Raw genomic sequence first — 23,941 nt, forward strand, 5'->3', positions numbered from 1 at the left:
GGAAAATGTCAGAGAGTAGGAAAATAGAGGAAAAATCCAGGGATTCAAAGTTTTTTCCCTGATAAGTCAGGGTTTTCATTTGGTGTATCAAACCACGCTTGGCTCAATGCTAAATAGGGCCGCACCCGTGATGAGTGGTCTCTGAGGGGTCTGATTATAGTAAAGCTTAGAGCATGCCTTCTAAACTCGGTTAATTCATTTAAAATCTTGAAATATTTATTTTTCACGATACTTTAAATTATTGTTTGAGCAACACTCGAGTACTTAAATATATCATTTTGATTAGTTTAACTTAATCAGTAGGATTTAGATATATAGTGTATGGAAGGATGAAATGAAGAAACGGTATCAACTTGGTTATTCCTCCAAGTAAGGTCCATCGTTACAATTACGTTAACGCGCCATTTCATTTCAACATGCAAGACGCGCGAATAACGGATTTGTCAAGGGGCTAAATCTTTTCTGGTATACTTAACATACTTAAAGGAACGTCCCCGCTAATAAAGCATGCACAATCGTCTTCAACTTCGTACGCATCTCGAGAAATTTGGTTTTTGGGTTAAGATTAGCGTCGTAAGTTGGCTTACTTATGGAAAGTAAAGAATATACTTTTGAGATAGCGTGTAATACTTGGGGCGCGATAAATGTTGGGAAGTTTTAATCATTTCATCATTTGACGACGTCACGTCATTCGAGCGTCACAGACAGGCACTCGGCTTGGGACGTCGGCCCAAAAACGGCTAATAAGCGCGTGCTGGATGGAGTGGAGTGGGGGTCCGGACGGGAATCGGTCAATTTGATACTAATAACCGGGTTATCTTTTCTAAATGACTAGCGATCGAGGTGGTACACACTCCCTCCATTCAGGCGCATTCCCAACTTTCCCCAGCGACCACCAATCAGACTAGACGAAATTAACAACGCCTTTGAGGACAATTTGAAACTGGTGTTTTACAACTGGCGAAATTAAACCATGCCCCATTCCGGTTTAAAACCGGTTTAATTCGTGTCGCGATGTGGAAATGAAATTTGTTAAATTCATTCGTCTATTTAAAAAGTCTGGAAATTTGAAAATAGTATGGCACCCCTCGGGTTGGGGATGTATATCGGGAGAAGTGACTTTGAATTAGAGGGACGGTAATGCATTATCGGTGGTCTCTGCAGGCCATCCCACGTATTTAAAAGACGCGTGGCCAGCGGCGTTTACACGGACCATTATGTTCCGGGGGACGAGCACCAGGCAGCGGCGGCCGGCGGTGGACCAAGCGAGCGAGCTTTACGCTTCATTGGTTTAACGCCACGTGTTGGACCCTTTTAAAAATGGACCCCCAAAAAGCCCCATTATTACGCTCTCCATTATTATTAGTTTTTTCAAGAGATATTGATAGATAATCGAATTTTATTATTATTAAAGGGACATTGCCTCATCAACTTCCGCGCAACTTCAATATAATATTAAAATGACCTTACATTTGAAAAATAATTAGCTCATACTTCGTGGAAACAGAGAGATTATAGAGGAGTAGAAACGGAATGGAAACAGAGAGAATATAGAAACATATAGGAGTAGAAACCGAATGAAAACAGAGAGAATATAGAAAGATAGAGGAGTAGAAACGGAATGGAAACAGAGAGAATATAGAAAGATAGAGGAGTAGAAACCGAATGAAAACAGAATATACAAATAGAAGTAGAAAAACTTGAAATCGAATGAAAACAGAGAGAATACACAAATAGATGTAGAAACCGAATGGAAACAGAGAGAATATAGGAAAATAGAGGAGTAGAAACCGAATGGAAACAGAGAGAATATAGAGGAGTAGAAACCGAATGGAAACAGAGAGAATATAGAGGATTAGAAACCGAATGGAAACAGAGAGAATATAGAGGAGTAGAAACCGAATGGAAACAGAGAGAATATAGAGGAGTAGAAACCGAATGGAAACAGAGAGAATATAGAGGAGTAGAAACCGAATGGAAACAGAGAGAATATAGAAAGATAGAGAAGTAGAAACCTAATCTTGAGAAAGGTGATTCTTAGTTTTGGGTTAGTCTTTTAAAGCTAATAAGAAAGATTTGAAAGGGAGCCACGAGTGAGTCGGAAAAATTGTTTACTCGAAAGAAATCAGTTGTGACTCGAGCGAAGTCATCACGAATACTATTCACTTCTTTTTCGCACGCACGACTCGGAGTGATTTCAGTTTGCCGCAACTATAACCTAATCTTTGATATCGTTTGTCGCGATGTTGTCCGTACGGAAACAGTTCACGACTGTTGGTGTTTGCCCGCGAAATATATATAATCGATCTGTAGCTAATACTTGCCTTTCCACAAACATCAACTGTACCCGAATACTAGCCGATAATGAAATAGCCAAGAACTTAAAACGCGCCAATTCGCCCTGCAGAACTTGTCTCAACATACCGCGAATATGACTAGAACTTGACGCGCAACTTTTCAAAAGAGAGTGACTCGGTACTTACCACCACATTGTACAAAAACAAAAACAATAATTAGGATCAATCATATTAAATATTAATCCCGTGATAATATCCCTTTAAACTCAAAGCGGGAAGCAAAAAAAGCATACGACACGAGTCTCCCTTTAGTCTATGACGAGAGGAGCTCATTCTAACATCAATCGTACCAACCATCGACGCTAAGCCTTGGTCGAGTTAAAAACCACCTTAGGCCTTGGCTAGTTCCTAAGTTCTAACGGCTATGGCACCAAGGGCTGGCGCTCCATCCAAATCCAATCAAAGCGAGTTCTTCTTTCATCTCTGGCAGGCGATTGGTGGGGTCCTGTCTTCAAGGCACGCCTTCTGGCGGAGGGAACTCGTTGGCGAGTAGGCGGGAGTTTCCAATTTGGCCTTTATTTGCCGTGATTGTTTCCGAATAATGCAGTTTAACTATCGCGCGGAAACGTTAATCTCGAAAGTTTAACGGTCGCGCGCCAAAATAGCGCCTTGGTTCCGCGGCAGCCCTAATACCAAAGACCGAACGAGATCGAGATTCGCCGAGCGTGTGTCCGTGTCCTGGAGTTGCCCGCGCGCGAGTTAACTTAATAAGGTAAGTGGCGTTGATAGAATGAAATTAACGAATGTGTTCTACTTGGCGACGACCGACGACTAGGGACTATACGTTCTTCCGCGCCGTCCTAATCAACAGTCGCACGAGGAAGGCGCGGCGGTGGTGGCTGGGCGATTTAAATTTTATTCAATTGACGAGCTTAAATGGTTTAATCTAATAGCCTATTTAGGAGGCCGTCTCCAAAAGGCGTATACCCCTTATTATTATGCCTTATTACCGAGTTCTTCGAACGGAATTAACTCTATTAACGAATCAATTAACTCGCAACGGAATTTAGGTACCGACGGCAGCCCTATTAAAGAACACGCAATTATAATGACGCCATTGTTTTTCTTAGTTATGCCCATTTTGAATTTTATAAGAGATGAGGCGCGTAGGCAAGTGTGTTATTATTATATTGAAAAAACCCTCACTGACTTTTCAAAATTATTCCGGCTGACCAAATTTTGATAAAATCCCTGGGACCATTATAAAGGGTGTTTATCACAGAGCCCACTTCATGATAACACCTGAGCCTATATTTAGCATTTCTCCAATTGCAATCATGGTTTTATACACCAAACGAAATCCCTGACTTTTTAGGACTCCCCGCCCCATTTTCCAAATCCCTGACTTATCCAGGTTCCGTCCGAACCCTGTTAAAAGGTGTCGAATAAATAAGTCAGGGTTAATCCTAAGGAGAAGACGTTTATGAAAAAACTTTGCTTTATTACTCGGGCCGTGAATAATGTAACACAGAGTGTTTAGTTTTTAATAGAGTAGTGGTAGTACCCCGTGTTAAGTTGAAATAGTTCCTAATGAAGTCAAAGTTAGGGCGGGCCATTACTCTATCCTTGGAAAGGGGAGTCAAAGAACACACTCTTTCTTATATAAAGAGTAGCGAGTGAAGAGATGTTAAGATTACGTACCACGCGCCATTATCGTTTTAGAAATCAGACGTAACCATTCAAGGGCTCCAATGAACTCCTTACCTCAGAGTGGAGGTGGCGGTGGTAACAAGTCCCCGAATTCGGAATTCCGCGGCAACCTTCATAGCATCCACTTCATGTTGGGTCTTCAGCAGCAACAGCAACAACAACAACAGTCCACGTACGCCAACATGATGACCAGTAACAACAACGCGACTGGATTGGGGTCCTGTCAACTTCCGGTTGCCTCCGGAACGATTGGTCTCCCGTCCTTGTCGAGTCTTCAAGGTATGGGAAGTACACCAACCTCGACCAGTAACAACGCGACGGTCAGATACTTGAAAGACGGTGGGGGCGGTGGTAATTCCTCCCCCATGGGCAGCGGTGGCGGAGGACATCAACTACAACACGATCTGGATTCAAGTGGACGCAAGGAGAGCGCCGGTCAATTACTTTCTTTTCTATCATTATTTATTGAGCGCGAGTTTTTGAATGCGTAATTGAATATAAATTTGCAGAAAACGCGAAGAATAAGAATTGTCCCGAAAAGAATAGTAACCAGTCCAGCAGCGACAAAACGGTCAAGAAAAAGAAAACCAGGTAAATATTTTGATGGGTTATAAGACTCCACGGTAGACCCAGACTTAAGCATTTTATAGGGTTATGCTGCTGAAATATAGTCTTAGATATTGCCTACTTCATTATCGTTTAAGAACGACGTTCACGGCGTACCAACTAGAGGAACTGGAACGCGCTTTTCAGAGAGCGCCCTATCCCGATGTCTTCGCCCGAGAAGAATTGGCGCTTAGACTTAATTTATCCGAATCCAGAGTTCAGGTATGATCATTTAGGAAAATTGATTCAAGGCCAATAACGGATTGCGGGCAGTCGAATATTTCCGGGTTATAGGGTGTACGTAATTACTACATAATCGGGACCCTAGTTTCAAAAGTCGGGGGCCCCGGGGGGGGGGAAGCGCCTTGTGGATCATCCAAACAAAAAGCGTCCACCGGATAATCCGTTAAGGCTCTATAAGGTCCGCCGATCTGTTCTAGGTTTGGTTTCAAAACAGAAGAGCCAAATGGAGAAAACGTGAACCGCCGCGTAAAACCAATTACTTGCAAGGAAGTACGTTAAGCTCAAAGGCCAGCCCGTCGGTCCAATAACTTGATTCTAAAATTTAAATATTTCAACTATAGACTCGCCTGGAGTTAATTTGGGGAAAGCCTTCCAAACTCCGTGTACTTCGTCCGCCGGGACGTTAAACTGCACGTTGAACAGTAGCTCGGTTGGCTGTACCTCCTCGGATACTGGCTGGCCATTCGCCAATCCTTACGACTTTGCCTTTCAAAGTCCCTTAGCCGGAAATCCGTACGCCTCCTTTTCACCGACGCCCCATTCGACTTTAACTTCCGTTTCGCCCAACGGAAGTTCCTCGGCCGCGGCTTACTACAACCTAACTTCGCAACCGGTTTCGGTACAACAATGCAACGATAATTTACTTCCGTCTATTCGATGCGCTTCTTTAATGTCCGGTTCCTCTTCGCCTCTCTCTTCCGGCGGGGACACGACCCCCGTTTCGAAATCCGGAACCGGAAACGAAGCCAGTCCCGCCTCTTCGCATCATCATTCGTATTCGCCTTCGCCATCCGGAACCGAGATTAAAAAGCTAGGCTCGCCCAGTTCGTACGGCTTGGAGTTGGAACCGGCCACCGGAAGTGGGAACGGAAGTGGCGCCGCGGAAACTCATCGGTTGATGTCACTTCCGCCACTCATAGTCAAGAATAAAGACGGGGTTATTAATCATCAGTTGCCGTCCTTGGATTTTTTCACCTAGGTGACGAAAGCTCATCAAAGTAGCCTGGCACATTCTTAAACAATCCCGGAACTATTTCTTGAAAATTTAATTAATTTCATATTGAACTTAAAACATTGTTTGATTACTTACAATTTCATTTAATCGTAGTTAAACTTGTTTTTATTTTTTAATTTAATTTGGATTTCGTTTTTAGTATTAATTAACTAATTAAGGGAGCTAAATTTTCAGTTAAACGATATACGTATTAAGTTGTTTGGCTCCGCAAATGTATTTTCATAAAAGTTTTCAAGCTTTTTGATATTGGCTGAAACCGACGTGCCTTATAAATACCAATTTCAAAACGCCTTCGAAACGGTGTCAATTTCAACCGTTTAGAAACTAAAATTAATTTTAGCTTCCCACTGATTGAAAATGTAAAACATATTTTTCCACCATTAAACACGCACCGCGCATTATTATTATAGTAACGGAGCGAGCACCACTCATTTCAAAACAGTCTTAATTTTAAGCGATTATTCATTTGAAAAAGAAGAGTCTTTCGAAGCGTCTTCTCAAAGACCTTAATGACAATTTGAAGCGTTTCGAAATATATTCTAGGCCGAGTATGACGAAACTGAAGGCGAACGCCATCAAAGACAGTTTAAAAGCGACTCGGAAGTCGGACATCGTAATGTAATCGGCTTTGGCCCTTTCCACCGATTCCAATTTTCTCAGTTTGAAAGATCTGCTTAGTTCTTCGTTCCATTTTGACAGAACGCCACTTTGTTTTAACGAAGATATCCTAAAAATGGATTTCAGAAGCGCGATATCAGGAAACTACAGTACGCGAGTGACACGTGGAATGCGAACCGCTAATGGTAAGTGCAGACTATATACCTTCGTGCAAGGGCACCGCGGCGCTAATACAAAGTGATATGACAACAAGGGGAAAGCGTTGATGGAAAAATGAGCCCTAACAAATATACATGGCGGACTTACACTCTGTCGAAAACGGCCCGACAAGAAAAATTCTTTCGGAAACCCAGAGCAGTTGTGAAATAGAAAAGCGATTCTTCTACCATGTGATATTTCATATCCGGGATACCGAACTTTTCCGCGAAGAGCGGGAAGGATTTTCCGCCGGATATGATGACGTTACCTTCCCGGAACAGGTCTGGTAGGTCAGTGTAACGGAATGCTCGAGACACGGACACTTTACGGTACAAATCGCCATATTCCGTTGACGAAGGCTACAAATAAAATGAAAATAGACTTACCTTTCGAAGATATTCAATTTAAATAACGCCTAACTAATATTCGCGATTCGACGAGTATCGAATATTCGTTATTTGGCGAGTGATGAATATTCGTCACTTGGCGAGTGACGAATATTGATATATAGGTTCGTAAAACAATTAACCACATATTGAGGGCCCGAATTGTAGTTCTGTGGAATTTTTTCAAAGCAGTTAATACGATACAAAAAAAGTTATAACCAATCAAACAAGTTGGTCTAGCCCATAATTAAGCCACATCGTTTACGTACTCTCGATATCCCTACTACAATAAATATACTTCTAGTGAAATATCCCCTAATATACCGGTCAGAGGGAATAATTTTTCAATGGCTGCTTGGCAAAGAGAATCAAATATCGCCAACGCCCGTTACTAAATTACTAATACTACTACTACTACAACCACTACTACTCAGGTAAAACTATTAGTCCCATCGATACCTTGCCCGCTCGTACTTTCTTTTAAAATTCTTCTCGATTTGAGGAAAAATACACGTAAATTCTAATAATAAACACCATTCTATATATAACGTCGGTATTTACTTGCTTTTGCTTCTTAAAAATCCCCCTCGATTTCTTTGAATTTTGAAATCGGGGAGTGGGATGATTGATGGCGTGAAACCCATATTGTCCACGGGTGACCGGAATTTTAAAGGGAGTATTAAGCCTTCCATTTAAATTAAGGCAATACTAAAATCCTCTCTCTCTAGCTTTAAATATATCGAGGAAACGGAAACCACAATTCACAAAGCTTAACCTTACCTGTACAATTAAATGCAATGCTTAAACTTACTATTATAATCCCCCATCCTTTTAAAAAACACGAGCGAAAAATATCACCTCACCACAATTCTCTCACGTTCACTCTCCCTCCCTTCAATGACGAACGAAAAATTTTATACTGCCAAAGGCATAAAATAACCATTTCTTCCGTTAGCTCTGACATAACCATTTCTTTCGGTAACTCTGACCACATTCCAAATCGCGAAAAACTACTACCACGACGACCACCACCACAGGCTCACGGGACAAACTAATAGCCTCATCGTATACACTGTTAAAAAAAATGGTACGAATTCGCTCTTTTTAAGGTGTTTTTCATTGCATCACCAGTGACACCTCTATTGGTGCTGAAAAACACCTTGGAACCTAGGTGTTTTTAAAAACCTGTGGACAAGGAATTTTTCTACACCATACAAAAGCTTTTCGACCCCTTGTGCAAGAGGTGTTTTGTTACACCTTTTAAGTACGTTTTGATACCTTCAGTATAAGGTGATTTTTCTCACCTTGTAAGTACGTTTTAATACCTTTAGTATAAGGTGATTTTTCTCACCTTGTAAGTACTTTTTGGTACCTATAGTTCGAGGTTTTTTATCTCACCTTTTAAGTGCGTTTTAATACCTTCAGTATAAGGTGTTTTATCTAACTTAATAAGTACGTTTTGGTACCTGTAGTACCAGGTGTTTTATCTTACCTTTTAAGTGCGTTTTAATACCTTTAGTGTGAGGTGATTTTTCTCACCTTGTAAGTACGTTTTGGTACCTATAGTAGGAGGTGTTTTATCTCACCTTGTAAGTACGTTTTGGTACCTATAGTAGGAGGTGTTTTATCTCACCTTTTAAGTGCGTTTTAATACCTTTATTATGAGGTGATTTTTCTCACCTTGTAAGTACGTTTTGGTACCTATAGTAGGAGGTGTTTTATCTAACTTTGAAAGTACGTTTTGGTACCTATAGTACGAGGTGTTTTATCTCACCTTTTAAGTGCGTTTTAATACCTTCAGTATAAGGTGTTTTATCTAACTTTATAAGTACGTTTTGGTACCTATAGTAGGAGGTGTTTTATTTCACCTTTTAAGTGCGTTTTAATACCTTTAGTATAAGGTGATTTTTCTCGCCTTGTAAGTACGGTTTGATACCTATAGTGCTAGGTGTTTTATCTCACCTTGTAGATATTTTTTGGCGCTTATAGGTGTTTCATCTCACCTTTTAAGTACGTTTTGATACCTATCATACTAGGTGTTTATTTCGCTTTATAAGTATGTTTTTGTGCCTATAGTACTAGGTGATTTTTCTCACCTTGTAAGTACGTTATGGTACCCATAGTACGAGGTGTTTTATTTAACTTTATAAGTACGTTTTGGTACCTATAGTACGAGAGGTTTTATTTCACTTTGTGTGTATGATTAAGAACCTTAGGTTTATAGTTTTTAGGGCCATAAACTCGATTATTAGCCTCTTTAGGAATGTGTTTTGTGCCAACGTTAAAGTGTACATTGAGTGTCATGGGAATAGGTGTTTGGTTGCAATATCTTGGTAATAATACACTTCCCAGTGTTTATAATCCTTTATTTAAAACATCATTTCTGCTTCATATAAGGGTTTATTGACCCAAAAACAAAAAGGTACAAAAACTTCACACTACGCCGATAGTTTGTTAAAAACATTTTTAACTGGAACTGAAATTTTGTTCACAGGCGGAACCTCAAACATTAGTTTTTGCATGAATTCAAGGGTTTTTTGAACAGTTTTTGGATAAGCAATTTGAAAAACATAATATGTTACGAACATAAGCACAAAGCCTTGTAAAATATTAGGGGATGAAACAGTCACGCCTTCTACATGAACCTCAGAGGTTGCTGTGAAGACGTTTTCTTTTTGCAATTTCAATACTGGATTTGGGGTTGTGGGCGTCTGTGAAAACAAAAAATAAGAAATGAAAAATGGAAAATAATTTTCTATATTAAGAACATATGAAACATTAACCTTACATGAAACATAAACATTTCCTCGGGATTTTCTTTCAGCAAAATTGGTAATACCAAACAACTTGCCTGCATCTCCATTTCTAAATTTAATAGAGTATTAGACTATTAGTAGAATACTAAATTGCTGCCATAAAAATTGCAAAACTATATCTCATCTTTAATATTAAAATTCAATTTCATTTATATGACTTCTATACATAGTTTTCAGACGTGAGGGGTTCATACCATTTAGCCAAGGAGGCCAGACTAATTGGTGCATACTACTGTGTCCAACAAGTAGCTTGAAGTCCTTGTGTAAATGGGATGAATTTACCACGTCCGAAAACTATATTTTGTTATAAAATTACCATATCAACTAAGTGAGCCGAAATGTAAAAATGTATACCCACCAATGTATTTTTCTGTTGTTACCAAATCTTTCTGTTCTTCTAGCATGCTTATCACGGTTTTGAAAAACGGAGTTTTCTTTGCCCTTGATATTATTTTAGGCGCAAAAGTCTTAAGGAATTGCGTCCCTTTTTCCATAGGATTTGGCTGGTTTCTGACTACTCTATGAAATTCCTTGAGCAACTACATACGGTAAAAAAATTTAATTAAAACTCATATTTTCAATAAATTTAAAAGTATGTGATGTGTCGCTTTGCATTAGCCAAACTTTTTAGATTTCCAGTAATCGTTGTCGAAATCTCTTAGCTTCGACTTTTAATACTGTCGCGGTGCAAAATTTACCTCAACTTGCTTTTGCAGGTTTGGAAACTTTAGTAGAATTTCAGTAACTGGTAGCTTTACAATTAATTTTTGGCGATAGGCGAAGGTGCGTTCCATTTTCTCTTCAATAAGATCAAGATTTGGCCTGGTCTTTGTGTTTTCAAATGCAAGCGCTTTGATGTGTTGCTCAATGCTAGTATCGTCTTCTCCAGTGTCATCCAAGTTCTAACTTGTATAACATACTTTAGCAAGGCAGCCATTAAATCATGTTGTATGATATCTACTTACCGATAAATCTACTCTCATCACCTTGGTTATTTTGTTGATCACTTCCGAACTATTTTGTCGTTTGTTATTGCCATGTTTGGCTTGCTGCTCCGCTACCATTTTAATGTGGCGAAGTGGCTTTCTCTCTCTCTTATATTTGTTCTTCAAACTCTCCAACCACGTATCCTGGAATGTTCGCCAATTTAAAATTTTACTTGTCTACATTGTTGATTTTGATATTTTAAAAGAAGATACATACGTAACCAGAACTATTTTTGGTTCGATCTTTCAAAAAACGATATTCTCTAACTAGCGATGACACTACTTTGACATAGTCTTCATGCGTTGGATATCTGTATATATATATCGATATTTCGTTAAGCGAAAACGCAAAACTCTAAAAAGAACTGCATTATGCCCTTACGTTTTGTATTTGCTAAGATCTTCAAACAAGAGGTTCACTAGTTGACTTTTATATTTTCCTTCGAAGAGCAAGGAGTTTTTTGCCTCAATCATTTGCTTAATTCTAATAGGTAACGTCGGAACTTTATACGTCAACGGTAGGGGTATGCAACGAGCTTCATCTATTGATACATTGAGAACATCACCAAGATCGTTTTCAGTGTCTGTCGCAAGTGATTCATTTGGTTGGTCATCATAGTCGGACGAGCTTGTCATGGGTGGGAATGCAGGTTAATTAAACTATTTCTCCAATGTACCCGTATAAAAACATATATATATATAATGATATTTTAAGTGGCTACAAAACCCCAAAAGTTCTCCCCCCGGTCTTGACTCTGCCCTCCCCTGACCGTGTAATTTCAAGTGAAAACTAAGACAGGCTTAAACACTAGTATTTTGTAAATTGACAAGCTAATTTTATACCTGTTCAAATTGGCCGGTTTTGACGGACATGATGCAATTTTTTCTTCGAATCCCAATACATTAAGTTTTCCTCCATCTTCTGGTATATCATCCATTTCATGGAGATCCAGCCAATCTTTCCATTTTTCAGAATGCACTTGAATTATTCGTACATCTTTCTTGAACACTTCTTTTATGGTGTTTAGAAGGTGTTCGTAAGTGTAGGGTTCATTTAGACTAACTTCTTTTCGGAAATCATGGAATATTGTGTAGTAACACCGCATGATTATTATCTAAAATACTATAACCAATTTTAATAATAAGATCTCTTTCACGTATTGATAGTCTTTAGTTGCCGCAAGTACTATCCAATTCTTATTTTTACGATTATATTTGTCACTAGCACAACATATATAATTAACAGAAGGTATACAGTATTTAACTGATAATCGCACAAAAATAATAATAACATCTTATGATTTACATAATTTATATCTTGTACTAATGAACATTCTTTGGTTTACAACGTAAGAATTCATAAATGTGAAGTCTATTTCTTGTCCTGGCATTATAATTTCCCAAATTTTATCATCTCTAACTTCGTACGCATGAAGATGATAATGAAACCTTTCTGGACTAAAAATCTTTCCACATACGACCCACGTGTAGTTTATTTTCAAGAGATATAAAACTTTCAAAAAAATTGGTATGTTTTCGCCATGAACTAGTTTTAGTGTTAGATATGTATTGGGTTTAAAATTAACTGAATTTACTCTAAGTTCTGAAGCTTTTATTACAATATCAGTTTTGGGATTAAATGAGAGAAAGGTAGAATTTTGAATTTTAAATTTCAAGCCCTGTGGAAGATTTTTAAAAGAAATAGGTTTACAATTAATTTCCTCGTTTTCCAAATTCAGTCCCTTCTCGATGTTAAAGTCGTAGCATTGAGCGTATTGGTGCCGTTCTGCCAGAGTTTTTGAAATATTAATGAAATTTCTACTGGCACTAGCAATGTTTTTGAAGTACTGGTGTTTTGCCTCAAACCTGATACAGGAAAACCTTTTTAATGGCCCATATTTTAAGATTAGACTCGCGTAATGCAAAAGGTAGTGAACTTTAGGCGTAAATTTATTGGGTGCTAGCTTTTTAAGCATCTGATAGAACAAAGTAGTTTTTTCTTCTAGGTAAGGTAGCCAAGATCTCTCTATCAATGGTGCGACGATAATGTCAACTATTTCTCTCAAAGTGAGATACAGATCCCATGCATCATTTTCATGTGGAACATATTCTCCTATAACAAAGGCTAACATGTATAGGAGGCAGCACTTTTGAGAAGCCGAACCGGCAAAATGTTTGTCTTCCGTGATCATTCCTCGAGAAATTTCACCTGGTTTATTAGCAATATCTAAGCAACCGTACGGAAAATTGATAAGGGCCTCATTAATTTTTTCGACTGTTAATAATTTCAACTCAACAAAGTTCCTTAATACTACTTGTATTACAAGGGGTACCACGCCTTCATAAAGATCGTGCATAATGTCTGGCGGGAAACTCTCAGTGACACGAAAATTTGGAATGCTCAAAAAGGGAGATGGACCTTTAACCCCGTAAATACTTTCATTACCTGGGTTTTTCATAACCGCATCAATATGGTATTTGTGTACAGTTTCATTTCTCAACTGAAAATCAGACTCCTGAAATTTAACGTCTATATCTTTTCGTGAAGCCATACAGTAACGGCAAATTCTGCCTTTGGTAAAAGATTGCTTAAGGCCACTGAGAGCATGAGATGACAAGTTATCACCCGAAACTGTTGAGAGTTTACCCCTGACAGTTAAGTCGCGTTTAGTAATGTAAATTCCTTCTGTTTGAAGTACCGTTAAATCCATAATAAGTGGTTGTAGTACTTTGGAATAACCATATTTTTTTATAAAAGGCCAACGAGCGACAACTGATAGGTAAATATAATTTAGTTTACTTCTAAATTTGGGAGGTAAATTCCCAATTACAAAGTAAAACACAGAAATTTTGTGTTTACCTTTCTTAGAGCCTAGTGGGTTGTTTAGTTCTACCTCATCGCTGTAAAAGTGTAACCTCAAAAATATTTCATCTGTTTTACACTCAATGCTACTTTTAAAATACTCGCCGTCTTTGTAATCAAATAATATATTGGACTTTTGTTGTTCCGAGGTAATTCTATATTGTGTTATTTCTTCAAATACATCATCAAAAGATAATAATCTTTTTAATACCTCGAGTATGCTAACATACTGAAAACTATCTTTAAAGCATTTTCCATTTCTTTGGCTAATTCCCAAATTAAACTCTATTGGAGGTATTAGATTAAGTTTCCTTTTACAGAAATTATTAAGCCTGTATTCACTTCTTATATTTTCAGTAATTGTTGATCGAAAATTATCATTTATATCTGTTGTTTCCATTTTATTCCTGTACAAATCATCGGTGCTTTCTAGAACAGCGGCTAGATCATTTCCTATGCTAGACGCGATTGTACGAGGCAACATATGTTTCTCTCTTATCTTTAGCATCATTAGAGCAACGCTAGTTTGAACGCTGCTTAATTTCTCTTCTAAATTACTGGAAGGCTCCTCATCTTCTGAACTCAAAATACCATTGTCAATGTTTGTGTAATTTGTGTTTGGTGTGTTTTGCAAAATATTCGATTGCTCTGCTCTTTTGGCATTGAGATGATCATTATGTTTGCGTCGTAGGTGACTCCTGTATGTATTATAGTTTTTGAAACAGCTTGAGCAATTGTCGATGAAACATCTAATTTTTAAATTAGGCTGGTGGATATGGAGGTTCCTTATATGAGCTAATAATTTTGAGCAAGTTTGCCTCTTCACCGAACATACCGAGCACTGGTACATCGCTTCTAGGATATTTAGCTAATCGTATTATCAAAGCTAAGTTTAATTATGTGTAGTCAAATTGCCAATACCACATGAAAAATAATTTGAATGAGAGAACAAATGTAACTAGCTCCGACTACAGCTACAGCCTCGTTACTTTTGAAGAAAGCATCGCAAAATCGTTACCAATAAATGCGCGATAAAGAAAAACACAAAATCAATATAATAAATCACAAGATCTTTCCAAAATCGGAATTTATGAGTCCAGCATGTTTTGGTAGGGTGTCGGATCCCTCGGAGACAAATCTGGCACAAGCCCAAATCCTCGTAGATACTACTGGGTAGTACTGGCTATACTGTTATGCATAAGGGAACATTTCAGTGCGCGAAGGGTTCATAATCTGTAATAGAGTAATGGCAGCTCAGAACTCAACGTCATACCCTTCTTAGCCGATTGCCATCCCCCTAATGATTGGGTACACTATTCCATCTTATAAACGCGCAACCAGGAGGAGGGACACACAATCTACCTCCGTTTCAAATGCCATTAGTCTATGGTAAGATAATTATCATGCAATATTTCTTGAAAAGTCGTGTATTCTACGTACATTTTTAGAACGTCTACAAGTGTAAACACGAAGCTGCTAAATTTTAATTGAGTTAACGACTAAAAGTGTACAGTACGACGCAGAGGCAATTTTTTTATCATGAAATAGATTTGAAATTGCCTGCCGGTATTAGCATTAAGGAGTGCCCTGTGAAAGCTTCAACATTCAGAACTAGTAGAGTATTTTACTTTTCTGTTACTTAACTAGCACGAAATAAGCGTTATGTGCATATTTATATAGCTATTGCGCTTCTTGGTCACTACAACACTAGCATGAAAACAACTTGAAGTGGCATGCTTATAGCTAGTGTTATTTATACACAAGAACACTAGCACGAGAGCAACTGTATGTAGCATACTTATATCTATTGTTTTATTTATACACAACACTAGCACGAAAGCAACTAAGAGGCACACTTATTGGTTTTGTGTTACTTATATGTTACAACACTAGCATAAACCCACCCGATAGCCTTCACGATGGGTTAACCCTGATCACATTCCAATGCACCAAAACATCTCTTCGATTAGCTCTGACACAACCATTACGTCCGATAACTCTAACCACATTCCAATGCACCTAGTTATTTCTTGACCACATTCCAAATATTTAATTGTGCCTAAAAACTGATTTCTAGATACCATAGAAAAGGGGTCGGGGGACGGCAGTGCCATTCTAAACATAGGCCCCCTTTCTTTATACCTTAGGACTCTTACGAATAGGGACCTAACAGTTCAGACTTTGCTACGTCATACCCTTCTATCTCTTACTGGCGTGCGATCCCCCCACTGGTTGGCAAACAGTATTCCACGAACAAATACTCCAACCAGAAAGGGGACTGAATGATGTCATGCTACCTTTCCCCCTTAGCCAACTGTTAGCTTTAGCCAACTGTTAGCTCTCTATAGGAAACACTTGAAGACCGTGCAGAAATGAAAATTCAGGAAAGGAGAGAGAATAAAAGCATCCCTTATCACCAAGAGCCCATCACAAGGTGGGGAGGGGGGCGGTTAAGTACTTCTGCTTTTACTCTTGCGCGTTTTTACAGGGCGTCGGCCAGTGGCGTCGCTAGGCCTATTTGGGGGGGGGGGGTATTGCAATCTTAGCCCCCCTCAAAATATTTTGTAAACCCCACCAAAAATTGATTTTAGCCCCCAAAATTGAAAGAAAAAAATCGCATAACATTTGTATATATTGCATAATTGGCAAGTTTGCGTCGAAGGCAAGAGCACTCAAGACGAGTGAAATTCCTTCACTCATAATTGCCTCATACGCACTAAACTCGGTTCCTAAGAATAGCATATAGAGTAATTTCTTTCCCATATACGGCAACGTCATAACCCTCTATCTCTTACCTTAGTTATATCCCCCTCCCCTTCCCTTCCATGGGGCAAATAGTATCCTCTAGTACAAAGTTGCCCCTAACGTAGGGGATACACGGTTCACTCCCCCTCTCAACCGAAATTACTCTATATTGCCACGGGTCAGGGAAAACCTGGAAAAGTCAGGGAATTTTCGTGGCAACCCTGTTATACAAAATTTAGCTATTAATTTCTTATAATAACTTTCAAATAGTTTGCCCAGATTAGCCCCCCAAATGTTAAACCCTAGCGACGCTACTGGCGTCGGCCAATGTATTGTGGAAGGTACGGTACATGCATGATTTCTCTATTAGCCGAGGGGCAAATCACTCTCAGGTTCCCTGTACACCGATAAAGGATTACGCGTAGTAATTCTAGCATTGTTAAGGGCAGGAATATGAGAAATCAATTTAGTACAGCCGTGCACACCGATTACACAGAGTGATTGGCCCCTCGCTATAGGGAGAGGGCGTTTGTCAGGGAGGGAAAGAACATCCGACGTCATTTTATACCTCTACTTAGGGGAGCGTTTTTAGGCGCGATACTGAAATTCCCCCGTTAGGGGGATGGAATCGAGGTAAGAGATATAAGCCTATGACGTGGCAAGAATGGGTTTGCCCTCTCCCTATTAACCTTGAGGAGAGGCAGAAGTTTCCAATGTCGGTAAAAGAACAAAATAAGCAAATCAATTATTAGTATTAACAGATATTAAGTTAAACTAATTCCCTCTTTAAATGTAGTAAAGTTCAATTTTGTGATTTAAGGAAATTTGTTTAAGTAAGAGTTTGAAAATAAATTTTATATGAAAAAAACTAATTATTTCAATGAACATTAGAATAATAAATTTTCAATGTTACAATAGGGTTTAACTTTACAACAAGCCTATTTAAACCGGGAATATGGAAAAATCATTAAGATATGGAACATATAATTTCTAATAATCAACCTATTTAGCCTCTAAAGAGCGTAAAATTTAATTTATATAAATCAACCTACTTAATCTCTAATTCACGATTATGAATTTAAAATTTTCATATATCTTACCTGAAGTAAGATGTCCTTTCTTCTAATATCAGAAATTAAGTTTTTAATCAGTCACGCGTTATATCAAAAGCAAAGTTAATTAGAAAATTTATCTTATCGTCCACGGAGGCCAACGAAAAACTACGCGAAACAGCGAAAGTAAGCTACGTGACCGTCCTTTAAGAAAGAGAAGCCATAAATGGTTAATGGACTGTCTGGTAGTGCTATAGAGTAATTTCGGTTCGGGTCTGTCGTCTGCTTATGAGGAAAAACCAAGGAGCATAATAGGTGCCTAAACCCTAGTTTATTATGGTGTCTTTGTAAATTGTAGATAATTCGTAGTGGTCGGCCATTTTAGGGGCAAAGTGAGGATATTTTAGGTGAAGATGGAACGTTCCGACTACTTTCATACTTTGGAACTTAATTTAAAAATGAGATATGAAGAAAAGATTGCTTTAATAAGTAATTTAGACCCGTATGTAATAAAATCAGAAGAGTTTGTTGGTGTAAAACCTGAGGTTTCGTTTGAAACTTTAGAAATTTTGCCAAGTATTAGATACGGTGATATTTACAACTATCTTATTGATGGTTTGTCCCCATTTACCAAGGAAAAGCTTAAAAATTATAAAAACTTGGGTTCATATAATAACTTTCTTAGTGGATTTGTAAGGAATGTAATGGCAAAACGGTTCTCGAATTCTGATTATGTTTTGGTCAAGGCAACAGTAAGTATCTGCAAAGAATGTTCTTGAAAACATGTTACCTAATGTTTACGATTTTTTTAAAGGTTTTGCATTCACAACGACTTAATGAGACTCCTTTAAAACCTTGGATAATTAGTCATGAAAATGGTGCAATTCAATGCGGTCATTGCACTTGTATGGCTGGCCTCGATGAATCGTGTTCCCATATTGCTTCGTTACTATTTTACATCGACTGTGGTGTTGATCTTCGAGAAAAGAAAACAGTAACCGGGAAAAAAGCGTATTGGACTGTGCCTACCATGAAAAAGGTTACTTATGCTCCAGTATGTGACCTGAATATGGATTCCCCTTTAACAACAAAGAAAAAACTGGAACAGGCGTTTTCTGTACCAGACCAAACGAACAAAAGGAAAATTAGTGTACTAGCTCAGAAAACGACACCGAAAGCTACAGAAGAGAGCCATTACAAACTGGCTGACAAGTTGTTTAGTCATGGAGTTAAGAGTTCCTATTTCCGAATTGATCGAAAGTATCAGAAGGAATATATCCCAAAATGTGTAAATGTTGACTATCCTAAGCTATTGACTGAATTTTATGATGAAAGTACCGTAACACTGCCACTTAATGAGCTAATTGAGCATTGTAAAAAAATTGACATTGGATTTAATTTGCCACAAGCTCAGAAAGTTGAAAAAGATACCAAAGAACAAAGTCTTAGCAAAATGTGGCATTACTTCCGTGCAGGTAGGATAACTGCCTCCAATTTTTATAGGGCTTGCCACAGCAACCCTCAAAACCCTTCAGTTAGCTTGGTAAATACAATTTGTTATCCAAACGCCAAAAAATTTCAAACAGAGGCTACCAAGTGGGGTGTTCAGCACGAGAAAACCATGATTAAAGTGTATGTCAACATCATGAAGAAGAAGCATGTTAATTTCAAATGTGAACAGTCAGGATTTTGTCTGAATACACTTTACCCACACTTGGGTGCATCGCCAGATGCATTAGCAAGTTGTGACTGTTGCGGGAATGGTGTAGTAGAGGTGAAGTGCCCATTTTCCTTGAAAGAAAAATCTTTTAAGGAAGGAATAGGCAATGCACAATATTGTTTGCTTTATGAAGACCCTAAATATTCCCTCAAAAAAACGCATCCTTATTATTACCAAGTCCAAAGTCAGCTGTTCGTCACAAACAGGCAGTACGCAGATTTTTGCATATGGACAACGGTTGATTCCCATATTGAAAGAATTTATCCAGATAACGATTTTTGGGATGAAGAGAGCAAAAAGGCTAAAATTTTTTTCGATATGGCTGTTTTCCCACAATTAGTTGGAAAATACTTTACTAATAACCCTTTGTTGAAAGAAAACGAGAAAAGGAAAAGGAGGACAAATTCAAAGAATGTTTCAAAAACCATAGAAAAAACAAACAATGTAGCGAAACCATCAAATACAGACTTGTCTCAGGGTATATTATCACCAAGTAAAACATGCCCATCTACAACTAACAATCAACCCATGTCTAATAATAACCAATCAAAAACCTCATTCAAATGTACGAAACAAATAACGACCTCTGTAAATCAAACTCGAGCTACTTATGTAAATCGAAATCCAGCTACCTCTGTCAATCAAAATCCATCTACCTCTGTAAATCGAAATCCAGCTACCTCTGTCAATCAAAATCCAGCTACCTCTGTCAATCAAAATCCAGCTACCTCTGTAAAACAAAATCCATCTACCTCTATAAATCAAAATCCATCTACGTTTATAGATCAAACTCCAGTTACCTCATCTACTACCACTCTGGCTGTATCAGCAATTAATGAGCCAGAAGAACTTTTTTGTTTATGTAAACAACCCGAGTCGGGAAAAATGATTTACTGCGAAGCTCCAAATTGTCCAATCAAATGGTTTCATGTAAAATGTTTAAATTTGAGAAGTATTCCCAAAGGAAAATGGCAGTGTAAATCCTGCTCTACTTCTCAAGAAAAAAAGGTTTCCAAGAAAAGGAGACTAAAGCTGTGATTCATTATTGTGATATTTTTAACATATGAAGAACATATTAGTTCTTTGTGATATTAAATGGTTGATGAGTCCTAGCAATTAAAGTTTAAAACTTGTTTTCATTTTAATTATTATACCTTTATTCAATGGGTACAACAGAGGGTGTTAAATTGGTTAAAGCACAGCAAACAGTACAAATTTTGTCGATAGTTGATACATTTTCATTTGGAGCATGTCGTAAAAATTCTGTAGGAATTTTTGTATGTAATATTTTATATTTTTGCCTTAGTTGACCAATGACTCTTTCAACGTGAATTCTCACATTAGCTAATTTTCTTGTAGCTTCCACATCAAGGGGGTCTAGTTGCTTTTTCCCATTCACAAATGTGGGGTATTTAATTGTAGCACAATAAAAGCCAACAGAATCATCGATATCAAAACCTCTATCTGCGAGTACAAGGTCTCCTGGAACTAGTTTCTCTAAAATCCCAGAATGTTCTGTTAAATATTTGTCGCTAACTCTACCCCCCCAACCTTTAGAAATAAAACTAATAGAACCCTGTGGTGTCACCCCAATCAGAAATTTTACAGTATTATGGTGCTTATAGCTGGACCACGTTTCTGCGCGAGTTTTAACGCTTGAAGGCTTGTTGGAAAACACTTCAAAGCAATCTATGATCACGGCACATTTTGTCCCAAACTTTTCTCGGAAACATAAAGGCATAGTTGCCTGCAGCTCGTCCCTTTCTGGCCACTTAACAAAGCGATACAAGCGATTGTACAATGCATTAAGGCAATTATAAAAAATGCGTCCAATAACTGCTTCAGAAACGTTAAATCTGTAACTTAGGTCTTTGTTCGTTGCAGCTAATCTAAGTTTCATAACAGTCAGGATAAACTGCTGAAAAGGATTCAGCTTTGAGTTTTTAAACATATACGGTTTTATCTCCTCCGCTATATCTTTAAGATATTCAAAACTAGTTAGCCCAGTGAAAAACAAAACTTTGTCAACATCTTTAAAATAAGTAGGCATAAATTTAAACTTCTCTATATCTTCTTCTTTCTTTTTCAATATTAATTTCAGTTCACTAATTTGCTCGATTTGGCTTTTAATCTTATCATTTGATTCCTCAAGTTGAGATTTCAAAGTTTCCATTAATGCTTTGCACTCTTTTAACTCATTCTCAGCAGCTTCTAACTCAAACGTATATGAAACTCGAAATATGGTTTGTGAAAAAGTGTTTTCATAACATTTATCCTCTTGTATTTTGGGTTCAATTATCATAGGTTCAGTTTGAATATTTGACATTACCGAATTAGTCTGAGTTTCTACCGACTTATTAACAGCGGTTTCAGTTTGTCCATTTGATATTAAGAAATCAGTCTGAGTTCCTATTGACAAATAACTAACAGCAGTTTGAGTTTGTACAGTTGTTATTACCAAATCAGTCTGAGTGTCTACCGACAAATAACTAACAGCTGATTCAGTTTGTACATGGGATATTGACAAATCAGTTTCAGTTTGTACATGGGATATTGACAATTCAGTTTCAGTTTGTACATGGGATATTGACAAATCAGTTTCAGTTTCTACTAAAAAACTAGTAATAGTTTCTTCAGATTCAGTATTGCATTCAATTGCATTGTTATAAATTTCATCAACACTCGTAGAGTATTTTTCCAATGAAGTGGCATCCCTTATGGTAGGTTCTGATGAACTAGGATCATCTAAGAAAAAATAGGCCTACATTAAATTAGGATTATAACATCCATTCTACATGAAGCTGGTTAAGTTGCACTATGAAACAGCTTACAATCACTCACAAGTCAGGTTCTAACTCACCGCTATTCATTGATGATTTTGGTTTTGTTGAAGGTGTTGAGGTTGCTTGGGGGTTTTGAAACCCTTTACGTGCACGTTTTGTACTTTTAGGAGTTAAGAACTCCTGCTGTTGCCTTGACCGTCTAAGTCTCCTTTGATAACGTTTAACAGTTGGAATATCATCGGGAGTTTCTTCCAGGCTTTGGCTTGGTACCCAATCTGGGTTGGTTGTGTCGTATAGGTTTGCTGGTGCACCTAGAAACCAAATTTTAATTATATTATAATAATCGTAATAGTTACAATCCCTAAAATATCAACATACCTGAGTGAAAATGCCTTGAACAAACTCTGCTGTTTCCATCACTAACCAATTCGTCGCTAAGCCTTAGCCTTATAATCCATTGCTGCCGCCTAAATAGCGAAAGTTCCTCACATTTTTCCCCCTGATTTTTGATTACGATTGGAATCCGATAAAAACTAATGTCTCTAAACTCTCCCACGCTATTTTTATGGGTTTTCTTTGAAATTTTATTACCGATACACCCATTTACACAGCAACGTCTATGCCTCCGTTTCATTTTTGCGAAATTTGCCCCCAAAACAAAAGATAAAATTTCCTAGATGGCGCCACCGTAATAGTTAAAACCCTCCCACTTTTCCCCCCTATGACGTTACCGGACCCTCCGTAGAAATGGCTCTATACAGTCGGAACTGATTTTTAGCGCCAAAATTTGTCGAACACGTGAACGATGGATGATTTTTGCGCCAAAATGCGCGCTTTCCTCAGATTACTGGGAATTCTGACTCATACCATTATGCCCCGAACTTCCAAAAAAAAAAAAGGCTTTAGAAAGTTAGGCCGCCACAGGATATAATCGTGCACTTCTTGATAAAAGCATGAAAATTGGTGAAAAGGTAGTACTATATATGTAGAAGCGATTTAAGATTGGAGGCAACGTGCATTCGCTGTGCAAAATTAATTATAGGTAATTAAACATGCCTCGAAAGTGTAGTGATACCTGTATGAGAAACCCCTATACTGGCCCTTTTACCCGCTATACGGAGGGGAGTCGACTATAATTCACGACTCTTTACGATCGCGGGGGACCGACACTAAAGCCAATTTTTAGGTAAAACTACCTTACTGTGGCTTCCAAATTGAATAAAGAACAGAAATGTTCATAAATTAAAAGCAAATTATAATTATACATCACCAAATTTTATTTAATCATAAAAATAGTTAGTACTTCATATATACTGAATATAATTTGTTTAATTTAAATGAGAATTAAATCGTATACACGAGTACAAATCGATGGAATGTTATCCTTATCTCTGTTTTTTTGAGAGAACATCATTTTTCTGGCAATGTTTACGTCAGATTCCAAACTACAGCGATCATACATAAAAATAATGAAACGTTCCACAATGCTTAAATTTTGGAACCGTAGGTCTTAAAGACACCAAACCTAAACTAAGCCTTACCTAACACTATAAGTTTATAAGATATGTTCCATAAGTATGTCACTACCTATACTTCGTAATGCTAGTGGCTTAATGAGAGCTAGTTCAAGAACGACGTGAGAATTGACTACACTCGGTTTTGCAGTCCATCCTCCTATTTAGTCTATACTAAGCCTTTGACAGCGCCTCACCAGGCGTCGCTTTACGAGAATCTATGACGTTTCGCCTACGTCACTTCATGACAAACTCTCATTAACGAGTGACACACTTATGGAACATATCTTATAAACTTATGCTAACACTAACCAAGCCTTACCTAATCTGACCTATAAAACAAGCAATATTTTGAAAAAGGCAAGTGTTTATTGTATAAAACTTTGCTA

General features: G+C 37.9%; 5 protein-coding genes across 11 annotated transcripts in view; 2 read left to right on the forward strand and 3 right to left on the reverse strand.

Annotated features, from left to right (window-relative positions):
* Nucleotides 1–1,534: 1,534 nt before the first annotated feature.
* Nucleotides 1,535–5,835, forward strand: LOC149705245 (uncharacterized). The gene is made up of 6 exons (XM_089865497.1): nucleotides 1,535–3,069; nucleotides 4,020–4,442; nucleotides 4,517–4,598; nucleotides 4,712–4,835; nucleotides 5,054–5,126; nucleotides 5,198–5,835. Exons 2-6 carry the CDS (start codon nucleotides 4,049–4,051, stop codon nucleotides 5,833–5,835), a joined length of 1,311 nt encoding a protein of 436 aa, XP_089721623.1. The 5' UTR covers nucleotides 1,535–3,069; nucleotides 4,020–4,048.
* A 50-nt stretch (nucleotides 5,836–5,885) lies between these two features.
* Nucleotides 5,886–23,941, reverse strand: part of LOC149705246 (uncharacterized) — a 55,619-nt gene continuing 37,563 nt past the window's right edge. For both annotated transcript variants that reach the window (XM_089865499.1, XM_089865500.1), the window contains exons 7-8: nucleotides 6,796–7,046; nucleotides 5,886–6,598 (exon numbers count right to left, since the gene is read on the reverse strand). In XM_089865499.1, coding sequence (XP_089721625.1) covers nucleotides 6,334–6,598; nucleotides 6,796–7,046 — 516 coding nt within the window. In that variant the 3' untranslated portion in view covers nucleotides 5,886–6,333. The remainder of the gene's footprint in view (nucleotides 6,599–6,795; nucleotides 7,047–23,941) is intronic.
* Nucleotides 9,424–17,782, reverse strand: LOC149705247 (sterile alpha motif domain-containing protein 3-like). Of its 3 annotated transcripts, XM_089865487.1 has the most exons (9): nucleotides 17,584–17,773; nucleotides 11,719–11,998; nucleotides 11,258–11,503; nucleotides 11,093–11,186; nucleotides 10,855–11,019; nucleotides 10,588–10,791; nucleotides 10,248–10,428; nucleotides 9,862–9,938; nucleotides 9,424–9,784 (listed from the first exon to the last, which is right to left on the reverse strand). In XM_089865487.1, exons 2-9 carry the CDS (start codon nucleotides 11,979–11,981, stop codon nucleotides 9,512–9,514), a joined length of 1,503 nt encoding a protein of 500 aa, XP_089721613.1. In that variant the 5' UTR covers nucleotides 11,982–11,998; nucleotides 17,584–17,773; the 3' UTR covers nucleotides 9,424–9,511. The 3 variants fall into 3 exon arrangements, with proteins under 3 accessions (XP_089721613.1, XP_089721612.1, XP_089721611.1); XM_089865486.1 differs by lacking the exon at nucleotides 17,584–17,773 and having other exon boundaries at nucleotides 11,719–12,169; XM_089865485.1 differs by lacking the exons at nucleotides 9,424–9,784; nucleotides 9,862–9,938; nucleotides 10,248–10,428; ... (2 more) ...; nucleotides 11,093–11,186; nucleotides 11,258–11,503 and having other exon boundaries at nucleotides 11,978–14,971; nucleotides 17,584–17,782.
* LOC149705248 (uncharacterized) lies at nucleotides 17,815–20,400 on the forward strand. Of its 4 annotated transcripts, none has more exons than XM_089865490.1 (3): nucleotides 17,815–18,287; nucleotides 18,350–19,820; nucleotides 20,040–20,400. In XM_089865490.1, exons 1-3 carry the CDS (start codon nucleotides 17,949–17,951, stop codon nucleotides 20,291–20,293), a joined length of 2,064 nt encoding a protein of 687 aa, XP_089721616.1. In that variant the 5' UTR covers nucleotides 17,815–17,948; the 3' UTR covers nucleotides 20,294–20,400. The 4 variants fall into 4 exon arrangements, with proteins under 4 accessions (XP_089721616.1, XP_089721615.1, XP_089721614.1 ...); XM_089865489.1 differs by having other exon boundaries at nucleotides 18,350–19,010; nucleotides 19,122–20,400; XM_089865491.1 differs by having other exon boundaries at nucleotides 17,831–18,037; nucleotides 18,100–18,287; nucleotides 18,350–20,400.
* LOC149705249 (uncharacterized) lies at nucleotides 20,372–22,672 on the reverse strand. Its single transcript, XM_089865634.1, has 3 exons — nucleotides 22,417–22,672; nucleotides 22,116–22,349; nucleotides 20,372–22,000 (listed from the first exon to the last, which is right to left on the reverse strand). The coding sequence occupies exons 1-3, from the start codon at nucleotides 22,670–22,672 to the stop codon at nucleotides 20,412–20,414; spliced, it is 2,079 nt and encodes a 692-aa protein (XP_089721760.1). The 3' UTR covers nucleotides 20,372–20,411.

This window comes from Phalangium opilio, unplaced genomic scaffold (assembly GCF_054372755.1).
Source record: "Phalangium opilio isolate 3A_F unplaced genomic scaffold, DU_Popi_V2 ptg000014l_1, whole genome shotgun sequence".
NCBI classification, from domain to species: Eukaryota; Metazoa; Arthropoda; class Arachnida; order Opiliones; family Phalangiidae; genus Phalangium; species Phalangium opilio.